This window comes from Phyllopteryx taeniolatus, chromosome 17 (assembly GCF_024500385.1).
Source record: "Phyllopteryx taeniolatus isolate TA_2022b chromosome 17, UOR_Ptae_1.2, whole genome shotgun sequence".
Classification (NCBI taxonomy): Eukaryota; Metazoa; Chordata; class Actinopteri; order Syngnathiformes; family Syngnathidae; genus Phyllopteryx; species Phyllopteryx taeniolatus.
Window position 1 is genome coordinate 2,134,924 of NC_084518.1, and position 19,587 is coordinate 2,154,510.

The 19,587-nt window shown below is 44.1% G+C and overlaps 2 protein-coding genes and 1 long non-coding RNA gene across 4 annotated transcripts in view; all 3 read left to right on the plus strand.

Annotated features, from left to right (window-relative positions):
• The first annotated feature begins 152 nt into the window (after positions 1-152).
• Positions 153-792, plus strand: LOC133467611 (histone H2AX). The gene has a single exon (XM_061752664.1). The coding sequence runs from the start codon at positions 247-249 to the stop codon at positions 670-672; it is 426 nt and encodes a 141-aa protein (XP_061608648.1). The 5' UTR covers positions 153-246; the 3' UTR covers positions 673-792.
• Positions 793-6,151: 5,359 nt separating this feature from the next.
• On the plus strand, positions 6,152-8,853 carry LOC133467129 (uncharacterized). The gene is made up of 3 exons (XR_009785144.1): positions 6,152-7,055; positions 7,261-7,479; positions 8,016-8,853. It is a non-coding gene; the product is annotated as an uncharacterized LOC133467129 (long non-coding RNA).
• A 1,370-nt stretch (positions 8,854-10,223) lies between these two features.
• The window catches only part of phldb1a (pleckstrin homology-like domain, family B, member 1a), a 32,516-nt gene continuing 23,152 nt past the window's right edge, over positions 10,224-19,587 (plus strand). For both annotated transcript variants that reach the window (XM_061751620.1, XM_061751621.1), the window contains exons 1-6: positions 10,224-10,241; positions 13,323-13,424; positions 13,659-13,785; positions 14,796-14,966; positions 15,953-16,078; positions 17,425-18,407. In XM_061751620.1, coding sequence (XP_061607604.1) covers positions 10,239-10,241; positions 13,323-13,424; positions 13,659-13,785; positions 14,796-14,966; positions 15,953-16,078; positions 17,425-18,407 — 1,512 coding nt within the window. In that variant the 5' untranslated portion in view covers positions 10,224-10,238. The remainder of the gene's footprint in view (positions 10,242-13,322; positions 13,425-13,658; positions 13,786-14,795; positions 14,967-15,952; positions 16,079-17,424; positions 18,408-19,587) is intronic.

Here is a 19,587-nt window from a genome sequence, read left to right on the forward strand (position 1 = left end):
GGGGGAACACAAGAGCCAATCGCCTTTCTTCTTTCTGTGATTGGTCGGAAATCATATACAAGTGACCAATCGCTGCTGACTCCCTTTTTTCTTTGACGCTAACAAGCCAACCACACGATGCACAGTGTCGTCATAGAAGCCAATCACGTAAATGGGCGTGACAACACCGGCGTTTTATATCCGTGTAGAGGAGCACGTTTCAGCAGTACAACGCGACATTCGTACGTGTCGGCGTACTAGCTGAATATGTCTGGAAGAGGAAAAACCGGCAAGGCCCGTGCCAAGGCTAAGACCCGCAGCTCCCGCGCAGGTCTCCAGTTCCCGGTCGGGCGAGTCCACCGGCTTCTCCGCAAAGGTAACTATGCCGAGCGTGTGGGCGCCGGAGCGCCGGTGTACCTAGCCGCCGTGCTGGAATATCTCACGGCTGAGATCCTCGAGTTGGCCGGAAACGCCGCCCGGGACAACAAGAAGACTCGCATCATCCCTCGCCACCTGCAGCTGGCTGTGCGCAACGACGAGGAGCTCAACAAACTTCTCGGCGGCGTCACAATCGCCCAGGGCGGCGTCCTGCCCAACATCCAGGCCGTCCTGCTGCCCAAGAAGACCGGACAGTCTACTCCGAGCTCCGGCAAGGGGGGAAAGAAGGCTTCCTCCCAGTCTCAAGAGTATTAGCCACATGGCTAGTAATTTTCATCGCAACGGCCCTTTTAAGGGCCACCCACGCTGCATTGAAAGAGCAAATGTTTTGTTTCGTCACTTTTCTTTGTGAATAAACTGCTTTGTATAAAGGTGCCTGTCGTGAGTAGGCTGCTGCAATTACGCGCTTGTTCCGCAATTAGCGTAGCGTACGACGGGGAACTGACGAATGAGTTAGCCCGTTTAAGCGAGGTTACTTCAACTCAAAACCACCTAAAATGACACAAGAAGCACATTTCGCCCCAACTCGAGGGTTGTAGGTCGTTAACGTCTTCGGGGGAAAAAAAAAAAAAAAAAAATAGGCCTGTGCTCACCCGTACCGTCAAGCTAGCTACGTTTTCTCCCTTGTAGACTACACCGTATTTGAAGACAAAATGAATGCTTTTTCGCTTCAATGAGATGATTGATCTTACCGCAACACACAAAGAGTGCATTCACAAGCACTAGGCCATTAGGTTTGTGGTGTGGGTGCGCTATTTATTTTTTATTTTTTTTAAACAAGGACGATGCATTGCTCTTAAAGTGGGAAATTGATGCATATAAGATGTTTAACTTAAGATAATTTACAGTCAGGCTTTATAGCGTGGAATGAAAATGTGCTAAATACAATATATAAAAAAAGAAAAGAAATGGCAGTTCAGACTAATTTATGTGACCCTACAATTTGAACTGGAGACAAAAAGCATTGTGGACGTTTCTGAAACCATGATTACCATACTCAACACAGACTGTTTTTTTCAATTCTTTAACCACTTTTATTTCCAATTTTTAGTTTTACAAGTTAATGATTGTTTTGAGTTTTTCTGAATTATGTTTCCTGTGGCGGCACGGTGACGGACTGGTTAGAGCGTCTCCCTCACAGTTCTGAGGACCTGGGTTCAATTCCCGGCCCAGCCTGTGTCCCTCCCACATCCCAAAAACATGCGTGGTAGGTTAATTGACAACTCTAAATTGCCCGTAGGTGTGAATGGGAGTGCGAGTGGTGGTTAGTTTGTATGTGCCCTGCGATTGGCTGGCAACCAGTTCAGGGTGTACCCCGCTCCCTAGGCTGCAGCACGCCCGCGACCCTTGTGAGGAGAAGCGGCTCAGAAAATGGATGGACGGATGTTTCCGGTTGAACTTCAGTAGCTCCTCCCCTTTTCCTGATGGTAAGTCACATTGGCAAATGCTGCTGCTTTATAGTATTCTCTCTTAGAAATTGAGCTCTTGATGTTGTAACCTTTGTTTAATACGGTTTACCAATTCGCTACTGAGCTGCTTTAACACGAAGAGCAAGGGAAAGAAGGGCCAAATGCCGCTTGAAAATTCAAAGCTCCATCAAGCAAGACAAGTTTGGAAACTCATTTCTTCTACTATTGAGATCTAAACCAGTTTCGCAACCTCAACCTTTTATTGAACAAAGTCACCCATTTTATATTAGGAAAAATCTCACGGCACACCACCAAATAAAAATATCACAAAATGTATGAATACTGAAATACGGATCTCATCTCAATTTACTCACAAATTTAATCAGTGATAACTCAACTTGTTAAATTGCACGCAAACATGCAATAACTAATCAAGAGAAGATGAGAGAGGACGGAAAAGGGCAGTACATTATGTGAGCAAGGCGATGCAACCGACAAGTGGTGGACCCGGGGAGGCCCCCAGCCCAACCGGAGCGCCCCCGACCAGTCTCAAAGGAGGGGCACGGGCTTTCAGTGACTCGTGAATATGTTGAAGCTGAATACAATAAAGATGGATGACATTTGTTTTCCAACATTTTCAGGCGCTGTGCTCCAGATGTTTGAGGGAACCGAGGATGCTGTTCAGTGGTTTGCTGGGGAGCGCCCAAAACGCTCCGTTCAGATGCCCAGGATGCCATTCGGTCCAGGACCGCCACTGTAATGTATAGTCTATACATATAGTTGTATTTCAGTAACCTTTCTAAATCTCCTTTTTCAGGAATATAAATGTTGAAGCAAGCATATCATTGATTATAGTATGGCCCTGAATACATATACTGTACATCAATAACGGTGTGAAATATACTGACCAAAAATATAAACGCAACACTTGTTTTTGCTCTCATTTTTTGTGAGCTGGAATCCAAGATCTAAAATTCCACTCTGAAATGTGCAGTTTTATCACGCAGCACAATGCCACAGATGTCGCAAGTTCTGAGCGTGCAATTGGCCTGCTGACTGCAGGAATGTCCACCAGAGCTGTTACCCATGAATTGAATGTTCATTTCTCTACCATAAGCCGTCTCCAAAGGCGTTTCAGACAATTTGGTAGCACATCCGACTGGCCTCACAACTGCAGACCACGTGTAACCACACCAGGACCTCCACATCCAGCATGTTCACCTCCAAGATCGTCTCGAGATCAGCCGCTGCAACAATCAGTTTGCATAACCAAAGAATTATATTTTTGTTCAGTGCATAAACATGACAACGTCCGCAAATAATGGTAAAGTATTTGTACACTCAGTGCAAGACTGTTGAATGCAGTATCAAACATTTTGTTTGCACAATTCCATAAAACCTTTGTTCAACATTAAACAATTATTTATTAGAAATGTCTTATTTCCTTGTTAAATAAAAAGTGTTCGGTGGTGTGTAGTATGCACACTTTTCCACTAGATGTAGTCGTAGAGTAAATTAGACGGCGATTGTTGTGTTCCCTTTGAGCAGGAGTGGGCAAATTATGTAATCCGATTTAGTTAGATTATCAAAAATCCTGTAATACTTGTTGCCTTACTTCAGCATCCCCCCCCCCTCCTCAAATTTTATAATATTTTTGCATTTAACAATTGGTTAGTTTATTCCTTTTAAATAAGAACAAATGCTAGTAAACAAAGGACCTATTGCGTCCGGATGGCCTATATTTCACTGACAAGTTCTCTTTTTGTATTTTCTTTGCTCAAGAAAATGAAATTGGCAATCACTTCAAATAAAAATCAATCTGTTTTGGAGCAATCGGTAAATAACTGCCCTGGAACGCCCCTTTTAATCACCAAAATGTATGTGCCGGTATGCGTTGGTGTGACATCATCGACAGAACTGGAGACTTTTTTTGCCCCATAGACTGTGGACAAAGGAATGTCCTATAATTTAAAGTGTCAGTATTTACTGATATTTTATATATCATCGCTGTCGGGCGGAATTGTTGCACCTCTAAAATGACAATTTTCATGAAAAAAACAGCATCTTGCTTGACTTACTAAACATCGCTTTGTTCAAATTGGTATTGTACTTTATATTGCTATCATATACCGTTGCACACACATCAACACAACAGCACCCAAAATGATGTTCAATCGCTAATTTAATATGCTAAAAAAAACACTTACGCTGTCATTGATTGAAATGGTATGAAAATGGCGCCCAGCTGTGCACATCAACGCCTGTCGTCCGCTGTCACGCCGACACCCCCCCAAAAAAATCTTTTTTTTTTCATTCTTCACAAGCGCAAACGCCTGTGTTATGTCATCTTTCCAACATCTTTTTCCAAGGTTTTAGAAAATGCATAGAGCTGACTGAACCCATGTATTAGGCGGAAATAAATCTGCACGCACTTACCTCCATATGGCTCATGTGGCTTCCTTCTGCAAAGAAACATTACAGCGATCGGTTTGAACAAAACAAGCCTACTCAAATGTATCTAACCTCACTGCTTTCACTTGTTATTGTCTTCAAAAAACATTCATACTTTCAATATACTGTAGGTGACAATTATGCCACACGGCTTCTGCAGCACAGGCAAATAGTTTTACAATACTTCTCAGACATTTTGAGCATTCAAGAGCATTTATACTGCGATTGGCTGGCAACCAGTACAGGGTGTACCCCGCCTCCTGCCCGATGAAAGCTGGGATAGGCTCCAGCACGCCCGCGACCCTCGTGAGGAGAAGCGGCTCAGAAAATGGATGGATGGAAGAGCATTTATAGATGTGTTCTCGAGCTATTTTGACCACTTTATTTACCACTTTAAATTAGTCAATAGTGTGTAAAAAAATGACAGAAGTGCGGACAGACCAGTAGTATCGATTTGTGAGGCAACCAAGAACTCTTACTACTATCAGGAAATGTGCTCAGCTTCTGTCGCTGACATCATCAGCAGGCTTATGTGTCTTATCTTGCAGGTTTCGACCTAAACGTGGGCGGGCTGAAAAATCACATATGTCATCATAAAACGAGCCTAAAATGACTACTAGTCTATTTCATCATTTTAAGTCCAGAACTAGGGAATATGTGCCATTTTTCACAGGATTAGATCGGTCCTTTAATTTCCACAATGTCAAATGTACATCTCAGTGAATGATGAAACATAACACATTTCTATCAACGACAAAAGAAAAAGAGCAGTGTGTTGCAGTGTTTCCTCACATTTGCTGAGCCAACGACCAAATTTTACGAGGTGTGTAAATCAATCAAAGTTTCAGGACGGCTGTCACAAAAAGACACAAGCTAGAAGCTACGAGTGGGCTACATGGTCTACCAGCATGTTTACAAAGAGATCCTCTGGCATTTAGTTCCGTGCGTGAGAAGACGCAAGAGTTGTGGCAAGACAACTCGTGACTACTTTACCATCGCAACGTGCCTGCTAACCATGCCCCAAGCACCCGACAGTTCCCGATTGAGACGAACATGGCTGTGCTGGAGCAACGTTACTCACCTGATCAGGCGCTGTGTGATTTTGGATTTTCTTTTTTCCCTCTTCAAACCTTCAGGGGCGATCAAGGGAAGCCGTTTTGAAGATGTGGACGACATCAAGATCCAGGTGGATTACGCGGAAGGGGAAAACTTGTAGTTTGGATATGAAATGTATCTTTTGTGACACCAATCCTGGAACCTTTCTGACACACCTTGTACCTTTGAAAACTGTCAGGCCACACCATCCTCCCATTTTCTATACTCCATTTCCTCATTAGAGCTGGAGCCTATCCCAGTTGACTTTGGGTGAGAGGTGGGGCGAACCATGAACGAGTTGCCAGTCAATCACAGGGCACACATAGAAAAACAACCAGTCACACACACATTCACAGGACAATTCAGAGTCTTCCATTAACCTAAGAAGCATGGTTTTGGAATGAGGGAGGAAGCCGGAGTACCCAGAAAAAAAATCCCGCCACACGACAAAACAAAAATGTTACAAACAGTATAGAGTACACAAAGCTGATATACTCACAGAAAGCCATGACTTTTTTCTGTTCTATTACTGGCAGCAGAATACACAGACGATTTGTACCTTTTTCCGTCTAGCGAAGAGCATTTGATTGTTTTGCCTCTCACATTACAGTATTTGTAGTCAATTAAGTATAATTACGTTTGTGATATTGGATCATTTCCTACGGCACTTTAATGTGCCGTGGGTTGTGGCACCGTCGTTGGGAATCATTCGCTTATTAGATACTGTTAATTACTGTACTGTATGTCTCTTTTAAGGGGTTGGAGCAGTATGTCGGGGCCCGCCTACAAAGTATTGCTCGACTACAATGATACTGTGAGGGAAGGACATTATTTGACTTCTTCTTACTGACGGTATCCAAAATGTGTCAAAGGGTGACAGCTTCCACTTGATTAATTCCCTAAATACGCATTTGAGCGGAGCACGTACGAACAGGATCCATGTGGAAACAAGCTATGTCATGGGACAGCAGGATAGAGTAATAGCTGTGATTGATCACCATGTGTAATAGAGATACCACGTTCCCTGTCTTTTCCAATGCGTGTAGCTATTGCAGACATTTCTGACATCTCTGTTTTATTAGCAGCAAAAGCAGCCTGACACGCGCTCTGAATTAGTTAGCACTAAGCACAGGACAGACTGAACCAATTACTCTAGCCTTGACAACGTGTCCACGAGCACAAACTGCCAAGCTACAAATTCCAGTCGGGGGAGGACATTTTCAAAATATCTTTTGGCTGTGATGACTGCAATTTCCAGCTGTGCACTTTTCAACTGTGTCAAAGCAAAAGTCTGGGTTGTTACATGAGAGTGTCTGCTTCACGCATGCCTCATGCAACTTGCGCACAATGTAGGTCCCAATAGGTTAAACGTTCTAATAAATGTGATAAAAGTCATTGAATCTGGAGATCAAATAGCTTTTGAGCACATATCCGCATAAGGAGACCATGGGGTGGATTTAACAATAGCATATAAATGATAGGTGAGGGGAGCGAGAGCTGGAAAGAGGGATGGGCCTGGCAGCAATATGCATGTGGATGTGCTGAGCGGAACATAACATATTTTCCTCCTCCGGATGAGGGAGAGACTTGCAAGGATTTGAGCGGCTGTCTCGTCTTGTTTGTTCATCATCTTCCATCTAAATCGCTTCACAGGCACCAGGACGATGCTTCCAGCCAGATAAGGTAATGAGAATTTGAAAAACATTTGTTGGTTGGAGTATGGCAGTTTGCATGTGGGAGAGAGATGCGATAATAGGGCTATTGTATCAGCTTGACATTATACTCATGGTTTTCATCCAATTATGACCCATTCACCCTTTTATATCTGAAAAGTTAATGCATCGTTGTTTTATCATTCATTGATATATAGTTTTTCCCCATCTTGCAGGTGTTTTGACAACTTCAAGTGCATTTCAGGCAGGTGGAATCATCTAATTTCTGCGAGTCAGATCACGAGCTGGAAGCTCTATGAATGGACGCTTTTGTTATAAGTTTGCATTCTCTTCAGGCTGCCTTTGGGGTTTGTGCATCCACTAATGTACTGTTGAGGAATTACAACGGATGAAGAATTTGCTCCAATGGGATTATGAGGTGCACACTTGCCTGAGTGAGTACAGTATATATTTGTTCAAGTATTGTGAACATTTTGTGAATGGAGATGTACATTTGAATCTCTTAGCATGGTGGACCTCACTAACTTGATATTTTTCTTGATCTGGTTGACTGCATTGCTGTACTGTGTGATAAAAGTCGATAGTACCATACGGTGCCTTTGAGACGTTTCAATTTCACTCCAAAAAAGTGGAGAGTTCCCATTGAACCTCATATTCGTTGTATAATTACGCTGTTAGAGATTAGCACATTAGTCCAGCTCCCACACTTGTATTTTTTTTAAAATAAATGAACTGCAAATAAACAATGTACATGCAAACAGCAAAATATGTGAGCTCGCTGACAGGGTAGACATTTTTGGCTAACGTTATCATTTTATGAGGACCTTTAGCAGCATGATTAAGTTAGCAAGCTATGGACTATGCTAGGACTAGGGCTATGTAGTGTTTAACAAATACATTTCACATTTCTGAAAGTGTTTTTAAAAAAAATTATTTTTTATATATCAATTTATGTTTCCCTATGAAATAGTGGGCACGTCAAGCTTGACAACATCCAACTATCCGCTGTTTCATCCTCCGTTGAAGAAAGACAAAATGATGGTTGTAATGTGACTGAAAACATCTACCCCGTCATGACAGGGTGGACAGCAATTGTACATGCAAAATGTTCAATACGATTATAAAAATAGAATACACATGATGAAAACGACTTGTTTTATCAAATAACAGGTTGTGGACAGTAAAACTATGTGGATTTATTCATTAATTTTTTTCCATTTAGTATCATTTCACCACTTATTCCAGACACTGTAGTTAGCAGTGTCTGGGACATGCCAAAATCACATGCATTCATTGCAAAGAAATGTATAAAATGAAGGAAACACATTTTAAGAGACTTTTCATTGTATTTGTGTGTGTGCAAATGTTTGGGCACTTTTAATAAGACCTCAGAGTTTAATTATTTTGCAACATTTTTGTGATTCTGGTGAGTACACCAAAGGTACTTCATAGCGATATATTGACCCGTATGTCCTAAAATGCTTAAAATCTCTAAGACCACTCTTGTTTTGAAGACCCGTAAAAGGTGATCAAAAACTGGTACACGTCTATGAAGTTTATGTCTGTAGCGCCCCGATAGTGTCGTGCACAGCTGCTGTCCTAAAAGCCCTTCGCCATCTGGTCTTGTGCACTCAGTCTTCTTCCACCTTTCTGTGGTCATCCATGCAGACAGCCTGTGCACATCTGGTCTCCTGCTCAGTGAGGAGCACTTTGTGACAGCAGGTCACACAAGTTCAGCAGTTTTAATATCCCACTGGAAACATCGTTCCTCAGAAACCTCCGAAACCACTGTAACCAGTTGGTATGCACAGTAGTCCAGTTCAAAGTTCAAAGCGTATGCAAGAATGAAAGTTTTTGAAAGTTATCACTGTTTAATACCTTGCGTGTTGATCATTCAAAAATGACTCTACCAGTTTAGAACCAGTATACATTAAATAGTCCTTTGATATGATATTGAGGAGAAGCAATTGATTTTAGTTTTGCTCTGGCAATAACATTTCTCCTTTAATTTGAAGTAATGTTAGCTAACTTAGATCGTATTTACTATTTAATGCAGCGTTTCTTTGCAAGTAGTGCTATACAGATTCAAAATGTTTTATACTATAGAATGGAAGTAGACTGAAAGTATGCACGGTAGAAAACACAGTGGTTACACCCAGCAGCACTTTCATAGCTTCACCACACGGAGCTGAGAAAAGGATTCGAAATGGAACAAAAGCTCAACTCTAAACATGACAAAGTAACGTAATGAAGTCATGTACAAAAGAACAAATTGAAGAAAAAATAAAGTGCAGCTTCAATACGCGTTATTGTTTGTAGTAAATAAGCACGTGTTGATATTATTACATACAGTATATGCCAACAATGCAACTGACAAATTAGAAAGCTCACTTTCTTGAAAAATTGGTCTGCTTTCTTCTTCGCTGATTTTTGGTGGTGTAGTTTTCCTCAGTGACTCATCATCTGTTTCATTTCCTCCATCTCCTCTCTGGCCCTGACCATGGGAAAAGACGAGAGGGACCAATAGTGCGCTCTTGCTCCCACTCACTTCCACTCTCTGTGTTGGCCTTTGAGCCCGTCCTTTCCTGGGGGATGCCTGGAAACATAAAGCATATGTTCGCTCCCTTCCGGTGATTTCTCTATTCCATCATGCATAATTATGTCACCATGGATTATCAATTCATCATTTTGAGAGGAAAACGCCACTTTTTATTCCATCGAACTCTGGGGCGTGAAGTCAGAAGTCCCCACTACCCACCCACTCCCCATCTACTCCGACAGCACATGCTCTTCTCATCATGTTTAGCTGTTGACACCTGCTTCACCATCAAACAATTCAATGCGAAGGATTTGGCTTGAGCCCCCTCTGATCACCTGCGGTGGTCTTTGAATGTTCTCACGTGGGATTTTCTGTCGTCAAAGGGAGGAGAAGTAAAAAAAAAATACATATATATATATATATATATATAGATAAATAAATAAATTAGGGTGAGTCAGAGAAGTAACTCTGCACCAGGATGGGGAGCAGAAGTGGCTGGGAGGAGGGAAAATAGTCAAGGAAGTCAGTGGGAGAACGAAAACAGCTTTAGGCCAGACATCAACAACAATATGAACACTGCTGTATGCAATACTGAGCTGCACACTAATTCATGGATACTTATAACTCTTTTGGGGACTCTGTGAGAGTAGTGAGATGGTACGTGTTGCATGTGGATCAGTGTTGGTCAGAAAACTGCTTGCAGAATGTTTAGCTACTTGCTTTTCTATTCTTCTGCATGATCTCCATAATTCATAATTCAAAGCATATATTTCCTCTCATTTCTCCCTTGTTTTGCCACCCTAAGCAGATGTGATTTCTCTTTAAAAGTCACAGCCCAGACTGTGCGGCCGGTGGTGCCTATTTTCAGAAGCTCATGGCCGCTCTGAAGGACATAACCGGCCCAATAATGACAGGTTGCCGTGGAAGGCCCGGCATTTGCACGCATTTAAAACTCCTCCACGGCTTTGGGTGTGTTCGTTGAAATGAGCGAGGCTTGTGGGAGGCGCATATGTGTGTGCATGTGTGAGTCACGCAGACAAGACACATCGACGGGCCCTGGCCGCACTCTCCTGCGGTGTGACTGCGTGGCGTGCATGGGGGCGCAAGCGTTGACAGCTAGTGGGGGAGAGCCGTGAAGGCTCCGGTGTCAGAGCACGCTCTGTTCTATGTGTCACTGGGTCCACTCAGACTAACAACACACTGGACGGGATTGTCACGTAAAGCGGTTTCGCCCGGCATTCTCATCTGGAGTGACATCAGATGCAGACACAACGCCCTGTTGTCTCAGCCAGCGCAGGCTAAACTTAGAAGGCCAGCTGTCGATGGTTTGGGGCTTTTCAATACGTTTCCGTCAGTCACTAATGTCGGAATAGAGCAACAAACGGCTTGGACATTTGGTTTGATGTATCGGTCGTGTGATGTTGGGCCATGAAGCTGATGTGGTCATTTGGTGACTCTTGCAAGATCACTGGAAAATGTATTTCATAAAGACAGTCATTCACACTGACGCTAATGTGTGTCAAAGCTTAACAATCTTCTTGTTGGATTGGAAACAAGCGTATGAGAATAACTACTCATCAATTCAACCTAACACTATGTTGGTCACTCCGAATAGGCAAACTGTTATTGTCCCAAAGACGGAGAACTGCCAAGGTCGAATAATAATAATAATACAATTCCAAGCCTATAAATCGTAGAAAACTTCAGCGTTCGAACGGCTTTCTTCCCTGACATGCCAGGCCTCAGGAGTTAACTTATTTTTACACTTGTATGACAGTAGGTGTGAATATGAGTGCGAATGGTGGTTTGTTTTTATGTGCCCTGCGATTGGCTGGCGACCAGTTCAGGGTGTTACCCGCCTCCCGCCCGGAGATAGCCGGGACAGGCCCCAGCACGCCCGCGACCCGCGTGAGGAGAAGTGGAACGGAAGATGAATGAATGAATGACAGTTTCAAATGGGATGCCACTTTCCCACCGCATAGCACCTTCTCTGCTCGACTTGGCTGTACTCATTATTGAGCATTTCCACTGGCAAAAAAAAAAAAAAAAAAAGCGGGTACCACAAGGCGTTATTTCTAGTACAAGGGCAGCTGAGGTCCGTAGCGCTCCAAGATGATTCCATATGGGTGACGTAAACAACTGCTGGTCACCGATTGGTCGAGCTGACACTCGGTCTCCCTTGTTGTTGTTTTATGTTAGCTTGTCTCGTTTGGAATGATGCCTTCAATGTAGCACTGTTTTCACAGTTTAACTCTGTGGCAAAGCAAAGCAAATTTATTTATATAGCGCATTTCATACACAAGGTAACTCAGCTTTACGTGAAAGTTGACTTTTTAATTCCTTTTACACAAATAGTATAGAAACATTGTCAGAAGGTAATCAGAGCTGCATTGAGTTTTGCTGGACGCACAGATTAGCATTAGCTAGAAGAAAACTGGTATGAAATTGTTTGGTGAAGTTGTTGATGCGGTGAGATGTTTTTGTATGGCGTGCCCACATTCACGGATTGCATAGAAAAGTGTAATTCAGCGGCTTGGCCATAAAGCGCTGACTCCACAAAGGAAAATACAATCCGTGCTGTCTTTCTGAGGGCTTGCCTGTGTTTGGCAGGTTGCACTCGTTTTTTTTTTTTCTGCATGGGCGCTTAACATGAAGCCAAACTTAACTCTGCTTTGAGTCATCAAGCTCATGAAATCCTTACCAGCCATTGGCCCAGCAGGCTATGGGGATGGGTGACCAGTGACTCACTTCCATGAGACAGGGCCTCACCCTCAAAACAGGCTAATTTCACCAAGACAAAATAGAGGGTGTAAAGTATGAATGATTCTTGGTCCTTGGGGTATTTCCATGAACGCATGTCGCGGATTTGTTATCAAGACACCTCGGAACTGTTGAAATAGTGGACAAAAAATCCTAACGACATTGTGGACAGACAAAAGTACTTAGTGTCCTGTCAAATTGCTCCGATGTCATTCCAATACTTCTGGAAGCAACTGCGGGGAACGGTTAGGGGTTGCGGGTAAGTGCATGATGACTGGGGTTTGCCACTTAAACTACAATAGTTGTCTTCATGTTCGTTCTTTTAAGGTCCCTCAGTAGACTCAGACAGATGCACTGTAGGTGAGATGTTCACCGTTTCCCGTTCATTGCTCGATCGAGAGTTAAACAGCTGGTGTCGATTGTTAATTTGAAGAATGTGTGAGTGAAAGATGCAGCTGTCAGTTATTAATAGAATATTTTGAGGAATAACATGGCTGTTTATGTGTCCACATGTGGCGGTTTGAGTCATGTCTGGATCTTGTCGAAGGTTGTTTCCCCTCTCTTCTGATGTGACCATGATGTGCAGACAGCCGGGTGTAATCTGTAACATCTGTCCCCAGACAGTTTGTATCTATGTGAGTCATCTTAGGTGGGCAATGTGTGTGTGAAGCAGCTCCAAAGCAAGTCTGGGATTGCAAAAGCGCAATATGCCAGCTGTGTTGTCAAATCTATGTCCATCATCAAGAATCTTGTTTGGATTGAGGCGTAAATCAGTGCCACCGTTCTACCCAACAAGCTCTGGAGAAACAATCCCCCAGTATAATAGGCAGCGTCACGTGGGCTTAGAACTGGGGCACGAGGCTCTCTATGGAAGGCACCGTTCCCATTGTAGTACAACTGTAGTGGCAGGATTCCCAGCTCTCCCATTTATTTCCACTCCTCTCTTTCCATGCGCATGCATCGGCGCGTTGCTTTCAGGAGCATCAGGTGTCAGATCATTCGGACATCGGCTCAGCGGACATGGAACGCAGGGGCGGGGGTCAAGTGGCGTGTGGACGAGAGGCACACCGAGTCCTGCAGGTGAGTCATTTGTCACTTCAGGGAAGATGCAACTGGGACCAAGTGATCCCATTTCCCACCCAAATCAACCTCATGTGGAATGAATTAAAGATTGTCGACAACCTGCTACTGCTAGCTCCATTAGTGCCCTGACTTGAAGAACTGCAGTTCTCGTGCGTCTCCCTAACTTTAATGGCATATTTAAGTGGGGAAAAATTCTACAATCAATCATTCCAATTAATCTTGCTTTGACAGGGTACTACTCCCTTAGACCTGATTGAGACTGGCAAGTCCCTGAAAGTCCAGGCGGAGCGCCCCCACCTGGTCAGTTTGGGAAGTGGACGCTTGAGCACAGCGATCACCTTGCTGCCATTGCAGGAAGGTAAAAGATGTGTGTCTCGCATACGTTTATACATATATTTATTTTTTTATCTAGATGTATGTATCTACCTAGACCCCTAACTAACGACCTAGATCAGTCTGCTGTTGTGTCTGTCGGTCTGTTTGACAATCGCCAAATAAAACAGCGATTCCCAAAGAGGTTGCCGTGAGCACACTCGTGGACCATCGGGGGTGCTGAAGGAAATGATCCAATTTCACGTAATTTGTCCAAAATGTATTTATTAAATACAAATATATCTTTGTTCATGTATCAATGTCAGTGACAGGCAGAACAATTAAATGCTCTTCCATTAGATGGCAGAAGTTACAATAAACTTGTGTATCCATCTGGTGCCATTTATACAACACAAAAGTATAAGCTTCCTGTTAGCATCTCATATTGTTTTCAGTGACAACACTGAGTAAGTACATCTATGAGTAAATTGGAAAAAAACTCATCATAATGTCAGTATTCATGCTCTTAGTGATGTTTTTTGTTTGGCGGTGACGTGCCGTGAGATTTTTGTAACGTAAAATGGGCGCCTAGGCTTAGTAAAAGTTGGGAAACATGATATAATATAGTAGCAACACAACTTATTTGCACACCAAAGGAGCAATTCTATTTACAGTGGGGTTTTTTTCACACACGAAATCCATGTAGGCCCAGATATGTGTTGGCAGCACAGTGTTCAGGAAACAAAATACAGTAGGTGTCTTTCCAGAAAATAGTCGGACTTCGGAGAGCTCCCACTTTCCTGACTGAGTCAATCAAATGACATCAGACACTGCCATCCTTGGCATAACTCTACAGCATACCACCTGTCACTCCCCACACGGCGACTGTATGTGTTGATGACATTTGTGACTCCACCCACGCGGTCTTGACCTCTGTTGCAAGCGAGCACCAGTGCTGGCTTTGAGCTGCATGCCTAAAAATACATCACAAAGGTATTCACGGGCGCACGTGGCCCTCCAGTAAGTGATGCTGGGAAAATGTTGGTTTTGGTGCAGGGAGAACCACACTGGGCAGTGGAGGCGCAGACATCTCTCTACTGGGTCCTGGCATTAAGGCTCAACATTGCTACGTCGAAAACCAGGCTGGCACCATTACCTTGTATCCATGTGGGAACCAATGCGCCGTAGATGGACTTCCCATCATCAAACCTTATCGCCTGTCACAAGGTAGAAGAAAGCCTTGCTAAAGTGACACACACAAACATGAACAAATGGTCGACTATAACTTGTCCTTTATATTCAAAATCTCTTACATTCTTGAGTGTCCCAGTCCAGGCACTCTGGTTTACAATAACATGCATACTTCGAGTAAAAAAAGGGTATGAACACAGTCCCGCCCACTGAGTTGAACCTTTCCTTGGGATCCGAGCCAGCAGCTACACTCAATGGCATTTGAAGCCAGCGATCAGGCGATGTTGTGTAGAGGCAGCAGCTGCTCAACAAAAAACTTTTTTCATCCAGAGGACCAACGCATCAAGAAAAGAGGAACCTGCCTTTTTGAATTGAACACAAGGAACTATGTTTGAATAATGCCATGTGGATATATAATGCCTTTTTTGTTCCCCATGTTGAATGTCCATTGGATGTAAACCATCGTCTCGGGAATTAGACACGCCACTGGAAATGCTGAGCAAGGAGCAAGCGTATTCACTTACTGATTGATTACACGTGAGTTTTTGATGACCAAAGACTTTGGCAAGATCATTTAGAAAGAATAACAATTAATAGTATACAGCATAGGCAGTTACGCCTTTTGCCAGCTTACCTCAGCTTAGATCACGACATGCGCTGTGAGATCCAGAGCTGTGTCAAATATTCGGCCTTTCCAAGATAATACTGCTTACTTTTGAGGTAGATAGAATACTTTGGTGCTTTATTTAGCTGCTTGAGAGGGGTAAAGTAAGGGGTTAGGTGTACTCGTCAATGTACAGTTTTCGACACCTCGTCACTTCAATTAGTATTGAAGTGGGGCTTATTTGTTCTTTTTATCTAAATGAATTGATTTGAGTTGTTTATTGCAATGTATGCATGCGTGTACTTGCAATACTGTGTTTTCAAGTATTGTAAGGATGTGTTTAAGGTGGCATTCAAACACCCATTTAAGATGACAGTGACATCTTGTTACCTGCATGATCTATTTCCTCTCTTGACAGGCTGCATGCTGTGTTTCGGGCAGTCAACATTTTTCCGCTTCAACCATCCAGAAGAGGCCCTGAGGATGAAGAACATGCTGCCTGGAGGAAGCCAAGCACACAGCACATCAAAAACACAATATTCTGGTAAAGATTCCATATCTCTCTTAAAGCGAATGTGTGGATAATTAGTTTCTTCTGGGCATTTGGCCTTATTTTGTAAAAGCATGAATTCTTGCAAATGCTGGCCAGCGACATACCATACAATCAAGTCTTGGTACAAAGACTCACTGTCATCCTTAAAAGCAAGGGATGGATTACATTCATATAATTGTGCTTTGAATTATAACTTCCATACCTCTGCTGTGGTTGGTCATAGAATTTAGAAGAACCTTTGGTCGTCATCCATGAGTTGGTTCCAAAATAGCTTGTTGAGAACTAATTATCTGCGGCCCAGATTCATTGGGATCTGGTTCATTGAAATTGCTCCTTTACACTTGAGGTGTGTGCCCATTGTTAAACACAATCATTGTTTCAGAATGGGCTACAGACTCATGATTTACACGGAAAATGTGACTTTTTGCTTTCATTACACAATTATTAGGCACTTCCTCAGGCGTCGTTTAATATTCTATCAACTAATAACACACATTTCTACTTTTACAAGGCTTTGTTGTCTTTTTTTCAGAGAGGTATTACGTTTCTTTGACATTTTAAAAAACGTGTTCCTTTAGCAATATGTTTATCATTGAGGTTGTAGTTTGCTGTGGTGTACAAACTGCACTGCGTTGTACTGATAATAAAGGAAAATAAGGTATCCAATACTAGAAACACCTTTGAGTATGATGCTGTGATCTACACCACCTCAAACTACAGCCATATATATATATATATATATATATATATATATATATATATATATATATATATGGTCTGTTGATATATATATATATATATATCTCAACAGACTCTTTTTCTTAAACCCTGTTCAACTGGCACATTATTAAGTGGCTGGTGAGTCCAACCTATTGTGGCTGCAACTGTGGCTCTTTTGTATATTTACTTCATTCTACACTGACCTTATTGGACATAAAGAACCATTTTGGGCACCACACCCTGTCCAGTGTTGGGCCCATTCTTTCCTGACCAAGCCCTGATTTCATGTGAGGCACATGGCTGCAACTGTTATATTTAGCAGCTCCAGATCCCTGAAGGATTACTACGCAACTGAACAGCCCAAGATCCCGACCACAGAACATAGGCCCCTAGACATTCATCACTACCTTAACCAACAGAGAAACAATGTATGTTTGTGTGTGCAATAACAGGTCTATGCAGGAGTATCCTTCCTTTTTAGGGGTTGCCAAATGTGACAGAGTAGATTCCTTCTCTGTTTGTTTACTTGTGTTTGTGCAACTGTCCTTCTGAGTGTGCCTTGTTGTTTATTTAACAGCAATCCTCATGCACAAGTGTTTCTTGCCCTCCTCCTACAGACTCCAATAGCATCCTGAATGGGACCCATCAGTCTTTTTCCAGCAATGGCAGATCAAAAATCAGCAACCTAGCAAAGGATATCCATGGAAGTCTCTCGCAGAAGCTGCCATCATCCCCCAAAACAGCTAAAGCGTCACTTCATCCGCCCTATGAGAACGCGCTCAATGGTAGAAGCAGGACCACAAGAGAAGAGAGCAACAGCTCTGTGGGAAATGCGCCACTTGTGCCTCCCCGGTCCAACATGCCTGTGCCCCATCCACGGACATCCCTCTCTATGACCCCAAGTTGTACTAGCGATGGGCAGCGAGCACAAGACAGCCCAAAGCTTCTTAGGAATGTCAGGGCAGAGGTCATATCAAGCACCACATTGCCCACCAGGGGGTCCGTACAGGCCTTGAGTCACAACTCTTCAGCGGCGGCTCCATCCAGCCCTCGAGTGAGAGGTTCCTCCCTCCAGAGGAGACACCCAAGTCCCAGGCGAGAAGCGCTCCCACACGCTGACGTCCCTCAGAGGCTCAGGACACCCGAGCCGACAGGATCCACCAGCCTTCCTCCTCTGAGTCCTTACATGTCCCGCAGAGGGACTCCAGGATCCCAGAGCTTGACCGCCAAACCAGTCCAGCAGAGCCCGAAGACTCATCGCAAACCCACGGTCCCCTCTACGGCTGAGGCCATGAGGGCGTTGTACGCCCAGAATCCATCCCCTGTGACCGCACTGGAGACTGGAGGCAGACATCAGACTAACACCCTCATCTCAGCTCCTCTAGCTGGCTCATCTCCTGCCACCAGCCCTCACAGCCAAAGAAAGACCTTCTGTGAGAACACTATTGCATCATCCAGCAAGGACTCCAATTTTATGAAACCTTATCCCCGAGGGCGCAAGAACAGCATATCTGCCATCAGCGACAATGAGGATGAACTGCTGGAATACCACCGCTGGCAGAGAGAGGAGAGGCTACGTGAGCAGGAGATGGAGAAGCAGGTAAGCAAGGCACCTCAGAGTAGATACCCGAAGAACTCAAGTATCAAATAACTGAATCCAGATCTAATCCAAATTGGAATTTTAGTCTTTTAGGTGTCTCAGTATCTCTTGCAATGTCTGTGAATGCCTCGCATTGACTGAAAAGGTAGCCACGTATGTGGTTAGTGGGTCTGCCTCACAGTCCAGATGTTCTGTGTTCGAACTCTGGCTTTGACCTTCCTGTATGCATCTTACATACGTTTATACATTCTCCCTATGGCTAGCTTCCAAGAGGTTAATTGGAGACCCTAAATTGTCGATGGGTGCTAAGCTGTGGAAAATGGAAGTATGGATGGATATCTTAGACAATACAACCGACATAAGAGGGACACCTATACTACAAATTAAAACCAGAATAATAAACATGGTTAAATTAATAGCTGACAGTCCAAATCATGGCCTGCACCCATGGGGCCCGGCCGGGCACAACCCGAAAGGGTAACGTGGGTCCCCCTACCCATGGGCTCACCACCTGTGGGAGGGGCCATTGGGGTCTGGTGCAGTGTGAGCTGGGCGGTGGCCGAAGACAGGGACCTTGGCGATCCGATCCCCGGCTACAGAAGCTGGCTCTAGGGACGTGGAATGTCACCTCTCTGGCAGGGAAGGAGCCCGAGCTGGTATGTGAGGTCGAGAAATTCCGACCAGATATAGTCGGACTCGCCTCCACACACAGCTTGGGCTTTGGTAACAGTCCTCTCGAGAGGGGAGAGGCGCCAAGCAGGTGTGGGTATACTTATTGCCCCACGGCTTGGCGCCTGTCCGTTGGGGTTCACCCCGGTGGACGAGAGGGTAGCCTCCCTCCGCCTTCGGGTAGGGGGGACGGGTCCTGACTGTTGTTTGTGCCTATGCACCAATCAGCAGTTCAGAGTACCCACCTTTTTTGGAGTCCTTGGAGGGGGTGCTGGAGAGCGCTCCCGCTGGGGACTCCATCGTTCTGTTGGGGGACTTCAATGCTCACGTGGGCAATGACAGTGAGACCTGGAAGGGTGTGATTGGGAGGAACGCCCCCCCCCGATCAGAACCCGAGCGGTGTTCTGTTATTGGACTTCTGTGCTCATCACGGATTGTCCATAACGAACACCATGTTCAAGCATAAGGGTGTCCACACGTGCACTTGGCACCAGGACACCCTAGGTCGCAG